Genomic DNA, 12,152 nt, shown 5'->3' on the forward strand with positions numbered 1-12,152 from the left:
ACATATATTCAGCAACCTTTATAAAATGTAAATGTAGTTCCCCTGCCTCCAATTCTTTAGTGGCACCTCACTGCTCTCAGGATGCAGAGTCCAAAATCTTTAACATGGCCTAGGAAGTTCTGTGGGTCTGACCATATCTCCAGGCTTATTTTAAACCCCTCTCCTCCTCGATCTCCATGCTCCAGCTATAGCAAGCTTTTTTCATTTTTTTAAGTATTATGCTCTCTCCTGCTTCAGGGTCATTGCTATTCTTTCTGTCCAGAATATTTCCCTAACCCCAGGCTAAACGTAGCCCATTTCCCTTAGCATCCCTCACTTCTCCTTCAAGACACTCAGCATACCAGCAATAACATGTTCTATGTGCTTCTCTTCCACTCAGCATGAGGGCAGAGACTGGATTGTGCTCACTGTTGTGCTCCTGCTTCTGACCTTCTGGTTCTGACAACTGTCAAGTCTTAGCTTGTATGCTAAGCATAGATCATTCACGTGCTCTGACTTCAGGGAATTACCAAGTTCTTATTGGCTTGAACCAAAGTTTCTCAGGCATGATCACTCCCAATGAGGTGGCCTTTGTAAATCTTATCACAACTCGGACAGCATCAAGCATCTTTCATATATTCCATGGGTATAGTGAATATAATGTCCAACCAGAGAAGATCGCAGGTCATCTGCTCTATGCTCAAAAACCTTTAGCCTCTTTGACCGAACCTAAGGTTACCTTTACCCAGATTCTCTTTAAAAATGTCATTGTTTCTCCTGCCTTTCACAGTCTTCTCTCACAGTATCTTCCTTGAGAGGAAGTCTGTCCTACCTCGGGATATTGGACAATTCTTTATTCTCTTTTGGTTCATCAGTTCATGTCATAAATTAGTTCCACCCTCTGCTCCTCACCAAAATCACCTTTGTGCATCACACTCATTCACCGTTAATTCGGCAGCTATCAGTTGAGTACCTACTATATGCCTTGCACTGTTCTTCTAGGTACTAGAGATCCAGCTGTGAGCAAAACAGATACATCTCTGCCCTTGTGGAATTTATAACCTAGTGTATATTTTAAAGATGAGAAAACAGAGGCACAGAGCAGTTAATAGGACCCCAAGATTGCACAGCTTACTGTAAGTGGCAGAGCCAGGATGCAAACCCAGAAAGTTAGGCTCTAGGGCCTGTGTTCTCAACTACTAACCTCTGTTGCCTCTCATCCAATCAAGACCTCTGTTGTTCTTACCTAAATTGGCATGTGTTTAGGACACACATTTTGTTTATTCCTGTCTCATTCCTGCAAAATGCACTGCATTTTCTGTTCTTTTTTCTGGAACTCTCACCCTCTAGGTTCTCACAAGGCTGATTCCCTTACCTCCTTCAGATTTCTGGTCTCTTCAGAGAGAATGGCCTTCCACAACCACCTCATCTAAAATAGCCCCTTCTGCAAGCCCCTACTCTCCATATCCTCCTCTACTTGATTTTTTCTCCTCCTTCTTATCATTACCTGAATGTCTATTTGTGTTTACCATCTGTGTGCCCTGGCTCCCAGGATGTAGATTCCATGAGGGCAAGGTTCTATCTTCTTTCTCAACGAATCCCCAGCATGTTGAACAATGCTGGACATGTAGCAGGTGCTCAACGAATGTTTGTTGATAAGTAAATAAATTAAAAGAGAGGAAAGGAGGAAGTTTGATAGTACTTGGGAATAAATGAAAAAGCAAACTGTTTGTATTCATTGTTTGCTGTTTGATGGCTAATAGCAATAAATAAATAAATAAATAAATAAATAAATAAATAACCTCAGCAATCCACTTGGCCGCCAAAAAATCATGGGCATATCAGCATGGTGAAATTCTGTGCAGCCATGAAAAGTTTTGGGTGTGCAGACACTATTACAATAAAAATAATTAAATAATTTTCAATGAGGAAAATATGAGAGCCTGGACACACTGCTGTCACTGGAATGTGTACACACCTCTCAAAACACAAACTCAGGTATGCAAGGAATGTATAGATTTCCCCAACCCCATAACTGCATTCAATTTATACTTCAAGTGGCCAACTAGAGGACTTTGTTTTAGTTAATTTAGTGTCTGCTACCACTTCATTATCTGAGGTTGTGTGTGAGTTCAGGGGACTGACTCAAGGGTGATGGAGGGTTGAGCCGGTCCTTAGTCTTTGCCAAGTGTATTTACTTGAGTCATCGTAGTTCCCATTTGGTCTTTGGGAGGGGAGCCATGGAAATGGCTACTCCCTCTTTGCCTCTCCAGATTCCCTTCCATAGCCTTCAACAGGGGCGAGGTCATCACCCAGCTACTGTCCTGTCATGCTGGGGCCACAGGACACACTCTGAGGCTGCTCAGGTCTTCTCTCCCCAGGCGTATTACCAGTTCATGCTACTCTACAGTATCTGTGCCATGCCGGGCATGTGGGTCTCTCTCTAAGGGCTGCCATCTCTGGCTCCACCTGGAAAGTAATGCACAGATTAGCTCTGTATTTAAGTTGTTCTTCTTCTTCTTCTTCTTCTTTTTTTTTTTGGTTTCTACTGTCCAACATGTGCTCCCCCACAGTTAGGATTTGTCCCAAAGCTGGGAGGACAGCACATAGGGCTCCTTCTCAGGAACACAGCTACATCCAAGCTCCCTTCTCCCTCTGCTAGCCTAGGACATTTTAAATTTGTCTAGGGGAGATAAATAATAGATACGATTAAGGCCATATTTTCCATATCCTGAGGTAGAATAAAGACTGGATAAGAAGACAGGACTTGTACTCAGGGTGAGGAGGATACAACCATAGTCTTTGGGAACTTGAATGTTAGGCGGCCATGACCCAGTGCCACACCCTTGGCTTGGTGTAAGCAACAGGAACTTAGATGCATCCCTGGAGAGACTAAGTGGATTCCCACTGAACTAATGAACCCCTGAATTAATGAGAATTTAGTTAAACTATCTGATTAATTTATTTTAATTGTCTTCCAATGCTTAGCATAATGGGAGTTGAGACAGAAGTCAAATTATAACCATAAAGTTATAGCCAGGAAAACAGCAGGATTTTGCCATCCTTGGAAGTTAAAGATCATTAAATTTCTTGCATACCTGAGTGGTAGCTTGACATTCTCTGCCAGATCATTTTTTAAAATCTGGTTTTGTGAATACACATGAAGCAGATGTTAATTTGAACAAGAGATGGACTCGAACATTTTCTCCATTGATTCTATTGTCTTTGAAAAATTATCCAGGTTAAAAAAAAAACACCCCACATTGAGTAAGGGTGAAGGCACAAAAAAAAGAAGAGTATTTAGGATCCTAGGATGCAGAGGCAGGTGCTCTTTGACACAAGTCTGGGGCCTCCCCACTGCCACTCACATGGGGACTCAACACAGCACAGTGGACTGACGTTCCAATGAGCAACACTTACCTTCGAGGACAGAGGTCATGATACTGACAACACTCATTGCCCTTTGGGCTCGGAAAGGTTCATTCAGGTATTCTGCTGATAATAAAGTCTTCTTCTGTCCTGTATCACATGCCTGCCAGGACGCAAACAGAGTCAGGACACTCCCCCAACCGGAGGTCTTCAGTGGGAAACACAGGTCGCTCAGTCTCTCATTGGCCAGTCTCATGGTTGTGAGCTGTCCAGTGAAGCTATGGCCCTCATGCTTGGAGAAATCAGGCTGCTGTTTGAACATGGGGTAAAAGCTCAGGCATGACAACCAGGACACAGAGCTAGGGAGAAACAGAGCCCAGGTTTGCAGCTAATGGAGTGACCTGGGCTCACCTGAGGCTCTGCAAACACTTGCCCTAGGACAGGGACCTAGGCAGCAGGGTGGGGACAGGACTACCTCAAGGGTCTCTGAGGTTTCTGCCAAAGAGAGGAGCAGCAGGCCAGACCATCATGAGATGTCTTCTGAGCTGTGCATCTGACTTTTACACAGAATTTCTACTCTCAATCTCTCTTCCAACAGGCACATTTTCCCTTTCAACATATAACCCAGTTCCAATTCCACACACTCTCTTTCCTTCTGGGGGAACATTTGTGTGCCTTGATTGTCCAGTTATTAGTTTTCTGACACAATCCTTTTGTTGCTTCTCTTGAGGCCTTCCCTGGAGGTTCTGTGCCAGGCCCCTAACTCTAGTCACACATCTGAGACGTGGGGAGTTCAAGGCCCAGAGCTGCTGATTCAGCACAGCGCAAACTATTCAGAATCCAAATTTAACATTTACTGAGCACCTACCATAGATGAAGTTCATAGGTATATAGTAAATGCTTAATAAATATAAGTTTATAAATTTCCCAACCATGAGGACTCAACAAAAGATACTAGCTGATACTATTATTTGTCAGACACGTGTATATAGATGTAGGTACTTTGTTATTCCATTTAACTCTTCGACTATTTAGAAACCTTTTTACAAAAGGAGACATGGAGGTTTGAAGAATTCAAGGGACTTGCTAAAGGTGACGGCTGGTAAATCGCACAGCTGTGATTGAAACCCAGGTCTACATGACACAGAAGGGCTTAAAGAGTTAATCTTGCATCAAGCCAAATAATGTAACTAAAATGCATCAGGGATACAACATCTAGGAAAGTGACAATCTAGGGAACAATAACAAGGTTTCCTGAATGAGGCATTTTCTAGGATGTTAAAACACCTCTGAGGGACCCTGCAGACCAGCTTGGACTTTCCGACTCTTTGGTGATTCTCTGTTGGTCCTCGGAAACCTGTTCTCCCTTCTCTGCTCAGCTAGCTCTGTACCTGGGGAGGGTGACCTGTACAAACTGTGTCACTGTCACCCTCTGGTTCTGGTCAGGTTTGAACGATGGCGCAGATAGGAGATCAGAGGCTGGAAGGAGAGGGGAGTCGGTATCTACCACCTTCCCTGCTGGGCCGTGGCTGGGTCATGATTGCAGTCCTCCACCTGAGATCACAAGTTCTGCCGGGCTACCTCTCACACAGTGGCAGCTCTTGCTGGGTCCTAGTTCTCATCCTTTCCCTCACCCTCTACCTTAGCACATCCAGCTTCCCACTTTGCTAGTCTCTAGGGGCCTCACTATACCTTTTTAGTTCCCAGAGCCCTGCCCAACCCTCTGTACATATTCCATTAAACCCTCTCCACTTGCACAGTGATTCTTCTGTTTCTTGCTGGCACCCAATCAGAGATGGAGCTGAGGTCACTCTGTAAGACTTATTAAGTCAGTAGACCATATAATGGTCTGTTCACAAGTCTATTTGCAAACTGCTAGCCAGAGAGGGCAAATGAAAAACACTAGCAGCGTCATTACTACAACTGGAGGGAGAGCTCACATTAAGTCATGGCTCCCAACTCAATGAAGTGTCCCTGGATTGTCATTACACTCTGTGATTATTCCAATAAGAGTGCTGGCTAGTTAGTCACTGTTGCCTAAGTTGTGCATTTTGGCAAGTTATTGCTTTTCTGAGTAAATCAAGGGATACTCTGCTTCTGCTAAGATCTGTCTAGGGCACCTCCCAGGATTTCTCTGGGTCCCTTTGCCAAGCCCAGGGTAGCTTGCACAGAGCCACAGGTAGGCAGAAAAGAACCTTTAATTTTTCTCATACTCATCCAGGAGCAAGCAGGCCTCTCTCTAAAACAGTGGTAGTGAGTGGGGACAGGGAAACACTGAAGAAATATGAGATCAACTGAAAAATAATCTGTATCACTGTACCACAGAGTAAACCAGAAAACCCGCTTGACCTCAAGTAAATCCAATTTCTTTCTCTGGGTCTCATCTGCCCTGTCTTTAAAGTGGGGGCAGGTGGGAAGGAGTTGGGCAGAATGATATCTAAAGGACTGTTCCATGGATGACACTCAGGGCTTCTTGGCCCAAGGCCTCTAGCTAGAGGACAGCCTCAAATAGTCTGGAACATTTACAAACTCACCGAGAGGTCTGTGACTCCAGGGCCAAGCTCAGCAGTGGGCAATGTGGGGTGTCCATCTTCTCCATGCCCTGAACCAGGGTTGGTGGGTTGAGGCAGAGGGCTCTTAGGGTGGGTGCCTTGCTGGCCAGCACCCCCGCCCAGAAGCAGGGAGCCCCGATGGCTGTCATGGTCTCCAAGAAAGACTCCATCATCTGCAGCTCCATCAGGGAATGAACCGTCTCGGGCAGGGGACCGGAAATGGAACACACTACCATGGCTAGCACGCCGTCGCCCAGAGTTGAGGCCTAGGAAAGACTGGGCAATGACCCAGAGGAGCAGGAAAGAATAAGGCTGGAAGCTCGTCCTGCAAGCAAATCTGGAGCTCAGCACTTCCCTCTACTCACTCCCATTTCCCTGCCCCGATTTTCATGACCTTCCAGCAGCAAATTAAAGATGCAGATCTAAGGGGTATTCTAGGTAAACATGGGGAGAGAACAGGGAAAAACAGTATTCTTGACACAGCCTGGGAAAAAGCCAGGAGAGATGAGAAGTTACAAGGTGCTTAAGATCAGCAAATAGGTCATTCATGACCAAGGACATGTCAGAGGACAACCTTGTGGCTTGCTGGGTTGAGTTAGCGGTTTGTCAGCCTTTGGTCACTGGGCTGCTCCAAGTGCAAAGCTGTGATCTAAGGAGACTAACTCTGTTATGCACACCATTTCTGGAACATGCTTGGTAAATGGTTGTTGAATGAAAAAGCCAGGAGAGATGAGAAGTTACAAGGTGCTTAATTAAGATCAGCAAATAGGTCATTCATGACCAAGGACATGTCAGAGAACAACCTTGTGGCTTGCTGGGTTGTGTTAGCTGTTTGTCAGCCTTTGGTCACTGGGCTGCTCCAAGTGCAAAGCTGTGATCTAAGGAGACTAACTCTGTTATGCACACCATTTCTGGAACATGCTTGGTAAATGGTTGTTGAATGAACTACTGCCCTTTATTGTCTGAAAATTAGGTTCCACAATTCATTAGATTCAGCCTACATGGGTGGTAGTGTTTGTGTGCAAAGGAAGAGATGAGGGCTTTGTAATGTAATAAGCTTCCAGGATCCCTTGAGGCAAACTGAACAGTCAACAATAGGGAGATTGAAGGGAGAGTTACAGCCTCCTTTCCTGGAAGAATAATGCCATTCCTCCAAATCAATAAACATCTCTCATCAAAATCTTCCTTGGAAGTAACTGTGTGGTGCACAATTGTCAGAGGAAAGGAGCTAATTCATAGGCCCAGAGTCCCTGGAGAGTCAGTAAGCTGACTTCTTACCAAATTCTGATCATACTACTGAAAATTTCCCTCTTCTTCAATTCCTTTGATTTACTAAACTACTAACGTTGGGGACATCTTGTCAGTTAGAGTCCTCCTTACTTATCACCTGACCCCACAGAACTAAAGTTATACTTTTTAAAATAATTTGGAGCCCAGCCCTGTTCAGCAACCATCATTGCTGCTCTGGTATTGTAAACAGAGCACTCTTTGCCTAGAATTTACGTCCAAGGACTATGGAACTCATAAAAATTCATAAATTCTTTCCACTTTTGAAGCAAAAGAGCAAAGTAAGCAAATCCTTACTAAAGATGGGATGACTGAGTTATATTTGGGTGCTAAGCAAACCATTGAAAAAACTGGGAAGAAAATTTAGGTCTCATATTTGACAGGTAGTGCCTCCTTGGCCACCAATTAACATTTCAGAATTAACCTATGGTGGACGATGACTTCTGAATCTAAGTATTAGGCTTGCCTTAAAATGCATCATCTAAGTAGGCCAATTGTTTTCCTGTGTGTTACCCTAAACCCCTGCTGTGTTTCTCCTAGGTGCTACCCCCCCAAATTCTCTCATTTCTGTTAGAAAACAGCTTCATATAAAAACTGCCTGTGGTCTATTTACCGCATGAATACACCTAGGAAAAGAGGAAGGAGACGCCTTCCTGTATGGACTCCAATCAACCAGTGAGCATTAAAGAACTACCCAGTGGTCCTTTCCTGTCTTTGTACACACATATTCTTCTTTCTGCCTGGAAAATACTTCTCTCCAAACTCTTCCAGGCCTCAATTACTGGAAGAACCCCTACTCATTAGTTACTATTCACTTCAATCATTCTCTGTGAAGCCTTTCCTGACACACCTCCAACCCCATAAGAGTCGTGTTTTCTCCTCTATTCTCCAAACACCGTGTGCCTGTCCCTAATACAGTACTTAACACATAGCTGTTTTTATATCTTCCTCCTCCATCTGAATGGAAGTCCTTAGGAAAGGAACCATGTTTTAGTCATCTCTTTATACCAAACATCTAGTATTGTTAAATTAACAAGACAAAGTTCCTCTTTTTTCTTTTCAAAGATGAGCCTAGCTGGAGAGACAAGCACACACACCAAACAATTATTGGACATCCAGGTGCTACTCTATATGGGGCTAACTGAATGGGGGAAATTAAAGCCCAATTCAGAGTGTCATTGACATTTCCATGAAAGCTGTGATTCATCTTATTCTACAATTGTCAAAGCCCTAGTCAAATCCTTTTGAAATGTCTTCTGAACTGTGCCCCGTGCATGCCAGGTGCTGTTCAAAAGAGACAGAGCAAGGAAGAGAAGGGCACAAACTCTTACGAATGCTGAAATGAGTGTCACTGAGGCCGGTATGCATGTGAGTGTGTCTGATATGCACACATAAGTTTGAGTGTTGTAGAGATGATATTCCAAAAAAGTGGAGCATCCTTTAGATGAGCACAGGAAAAGAGATTGAGAAGAAACTGAGGGTCAGAAGGCCTGAACAATAGTCAGGTTTATCCCTTTTCTCATACTATTAGTGTGGAAATTATTCTCACACAAAGGGGTTATTATCTCTCAGGCCTGTAGAAAGGGGATATATTGGGGTACAGAGGACTTTCAAGGGAGAAGAAGGAAGTGGGAGGAAATTTGGTAAGTATAGGGAATCTTGGAGTGGGAGGTAGAGGTTATGATGGGGGAGGAGGGGACAGAATTGCTTCAGGACCTGAAGTGAGGTGCTGAAGTTATTCCTGGGCTGGATCGTATCACAGAGCTGTGTGCTGGGATCTTCTGTGCCAACTATAGGTGGGAATTTGAGTGGCAAGGGCTGAGACATGAGGTCAGAAATAAGCTTGTAATGATTTCAGCACCATGGACAAAGAACCTTCCTTCCCTGCTCTAGAATTGCAGATCAATGTGTAAGGAGGAAACTGACCCTTCATGTCCACGGGTCTACAGACACCTCAAAGTTATCATGCCCAATGTGGGTCCACCACCTTTCCTACAAACCTGGCTTCTTCCTCTGGTGCTCCTGTTTTAGAATCACCATCTATCTAATTGCCTAATCTTGAAATCTGGGAGTCATTTTAGACTCCTCTCCTTTTTCCACATTCCACAGTCCCAGTCTTGTTAATTCCACTCCTACCCATAAAAGTCTTTTCAATATACCCCTTTTCCCCATCCATAATGACCCTGTCCAAGTCTAGACGTCCATTAGTGGGAGGGTTGGAATTACTAGAACATCCTCCTTATCTCTGTGCTTCCAGCTATGTCTTTGTCACAAACCTCTTCCCACTTCAACCTACTGTCCATGACAGCTGCAAAGGTGGGTAATCTTTAGAGCACAAACCTGAGCCTCTTACCATCCTGTGCTGGTTGTAAGTCTCTGATTGGGGTGATTTGTTGTCATCTGCAGAGCCGTCAGACACTCTTGGCTTCATCCTGTGCCTTCTCTCACTGGCATTTTTGGAGGTTAAAGGGGATCCGTTGTAGGAGTGGAGAGAGGCTGTGTCGATCCCCAGTGCTGCCAGCACCTGAAGAAAGAGGACAGCAGCTGCAGCCAACAGTATCTGGTTGAGTTTAGCATAAATGTGTCCCCCAGAAATGAGGTTTCACAGGGGTGAGGGCATCTGAAACAGAGGAGGTCAGGATTAAAACCTGGGTGGTTGTGGGATTGAGACATGGTAGGAAGAGCCACCTCTTGGTCACCTCCCTCATTCATACCCTATAGTAGACCTTGTTGATGCCCTGCCCAGATCTCTTTTATCAGGTCAGCACATTCATCTCCAGCCACTTGAGTGTTAGCTGCTAATGGCTTACAGCTACAGTATTCTGCAAAAAATTTCTTTTCACTGTACATTTGGCTGAGGCAGGCATGGGGATACCAAAGGCAAGCCCTCTTCCCTCAGTGTAGGGCTTACTCTGTGGTACAAGTCATGCCCCAGAGCTCACATAGGATCAGGTTGAAGGTAGTCTCTAGCTGAAGCCACTTTCCTATTTAACTCTTCCCTTGTTCCATTCCGTTTTCTTGACTCTCCTTCTGAGAGCATCCTTTAATAAATACATCACTTTCATAACATCTTCACTCAGGTTCTTTTTTTTTTTTTGAGAAAAACTGACCTAAGATGATTCCTAAGGTGAGATGAATCTTCCTAAAGTTCCCAAGAATAACAACCTTAATCTAAGTGGCTGGTCCATACTTCTCCCCAATAACATACAGCCTGCAACAGACTTTCCAAAGCTTCATCCTTCACAGACCTCCTCCTCTTTCCGGAGCATCTCGAGGGCCTCCTGGAACTTCTTTTCCTTGGCTTCAATTTCATCAATGGTTGCCTGGTTTTGCTCTTCATATGCCATGGTGACCACAGCCAAGATCAGGTTGACTAGGTAGAAAGATCCCAGGAAGATGACAAGCACGAAAAAGACCATGTAGATTTTCCCAGAAGCCCTCAGGGTCTGAAGATTCAAGAGAAAGAAGAGATATGTACCCAAAGTACATGGGCCCTGGACGTTGTCAGGTTCCTCTAGGAAAAATGTAGCCATGTTGGACCTGACCCCTCAGCCTCCAACTGAGTCTGTTTGGGGACATGCCAGTTAATACCTGTTGGTAGAGGCGTTCCCAAGAATCCTGTGTCATGAGGCGGAACAGTGAGAGGAAAGCCCAAGCAAAGGAATCAAAGCTGGTGTAGTTAAAATCTGGGTTGTCAGATGTTTTCAGGCAGAAATAACCTTTAGGGCAGTGGCTGCAGCAAGAACAAAGAAGTTCATCATAAATTGCATAGCTCCTTGCTTACTGGAAAGCAAGGCAGCCCAGGGCTGCAGGAAGATTGGAGTTGAAGGCCTGATATTCCTCTTATGAGCTGGATGACCTTTGACGTTTAGTCTTTTTAGGTCTCAGTTTACCTTGCCCATTAAATGGGGATGATAATACTGTCACTTCAGAGTTTCATGCAGAAGGGAGTGACCTGGGGAAGGCCAGCTGACTGCCCAGACATGACCCCATAAGGTGGTAAGCTCTTTCAAAATTCACACGAGAGGAGAGAGAGTCAGTATCAGAAATGCAGACTTAAAACTTGAGCTGGTTGTCATCACCTGCAGAGTTGTCTATCAAAGGAGAACTCACATTAGCCAAGTTCATTGACCAATTATATATAACAATGAAAACAACATTTTCCATTTACTGATTACTTACTGTGTGCCTCTCTTTCTCCTACATGCTTTACAAACACTATAATTTAATTGTCTCCACAATCCTGTTTTACAGATGTGGAAGCTGGTGTTCAGAGAGAAGAAGTCAGTTAAAACCACAGAGATGTCAATGTACTTACTTAAAAGGAGAAATATAACTGTAGCCTATGAAGAGTGACCTATGAAAGGAAACCAAATTGAAGATGATTGCTTGGTGAGTATTGGAGTGGGAGTGTTGGACTCCTCTCTCTCTCATAATAAGAGGCTAAGTTGATGTCAAGAAATATCTCTATGCTCAGGGCATGTGAGTGCTCTCATCCACCCCAGTGGGATGGCTTGGTCAAGGAAACAGTAATGTCATGTTTGTATTTGGGATTCTACTACTCCAGGATTCCTCCACTAACACCAGCCTCTCGGGCTCTCCTTATTCCAGATATCCATGTGAACACACAATCCCAGTATCCATACAATTGCGTAAGGTCTCAGCAACTTGATTGTAATCAATCCTAATTTTATGTCCAACCTTGGTTCCTAGACTCTGTAGACCCACATTTAAGACAGCCTCTTGATTTGCTCTCCCAAGGAACTAGTCAACCCATCACCCATACATTTGCTAGTGAACTCTGAGGACAGCCTTATTTGTGCATCTTCCATAGAACTCTACTGTAGTTGCTACACATCAACAGCTAACTACTCTGAGAATTACATGAGACCATGGTGCAAAGCCTCTTGCATGCTACCTTCAGCATACTAAATATGATATATGAAATGCAAATGGAAATTCCTG

The 12,152-nt window shown here is 44.2% G+C and overlaps 1 protein-coding gene across 1 annotated transcript in view; it reads right to left on the minus strand.

Moving 5' to 3' along the window:
* SCN10A (sodium voltage-gated channel alpha subunit 10) overlaps positions 1-12,152 on the minus strand; it is a 79,442-nt gene that overhangs the window by 43,080 nt on the left and 24,210 nt on the right. Inside the window, exons 8-12 of the mRNA XM_015588509.1 lie at positions 10,779-10,920; positions 10,436-10,633; positions 9,541-9,711; positions 5,883-6,176; positions 3,400-3,511 (exon numbers count right to left, since the gene is read on the minus strand). Coding sequence (XP_015443995.1) covers positions 3,400-3,511; positions 5,883-6,176; positions 9,541-9,711; positions 10,436-10,633; positions 10,779-10,920 — 917 coding nt within the window. The remainder of the gene's footprint in view (positions 1-3,399; positions 3,512-5,882; positions 6,177-9,540; positions 9,712-10,435; positions 10,634-10,778; positions 10,921-12,152) is intronic.

Source organism: Pteropus alecto, unplaced genomic scaffold (assembly GCF_000325575.1).
Source record: "Pteropus alecto unplaced genomic scaffold, ASM32557v1 scaffold354, whole genome shotgun sequence".
NCBI classification, from domain to species: Eukaryota; Metazoa; Chordata; class Mammalia; order Chiroptera; family Pteropodidae; genus Pteropus; species Pteropus alecto.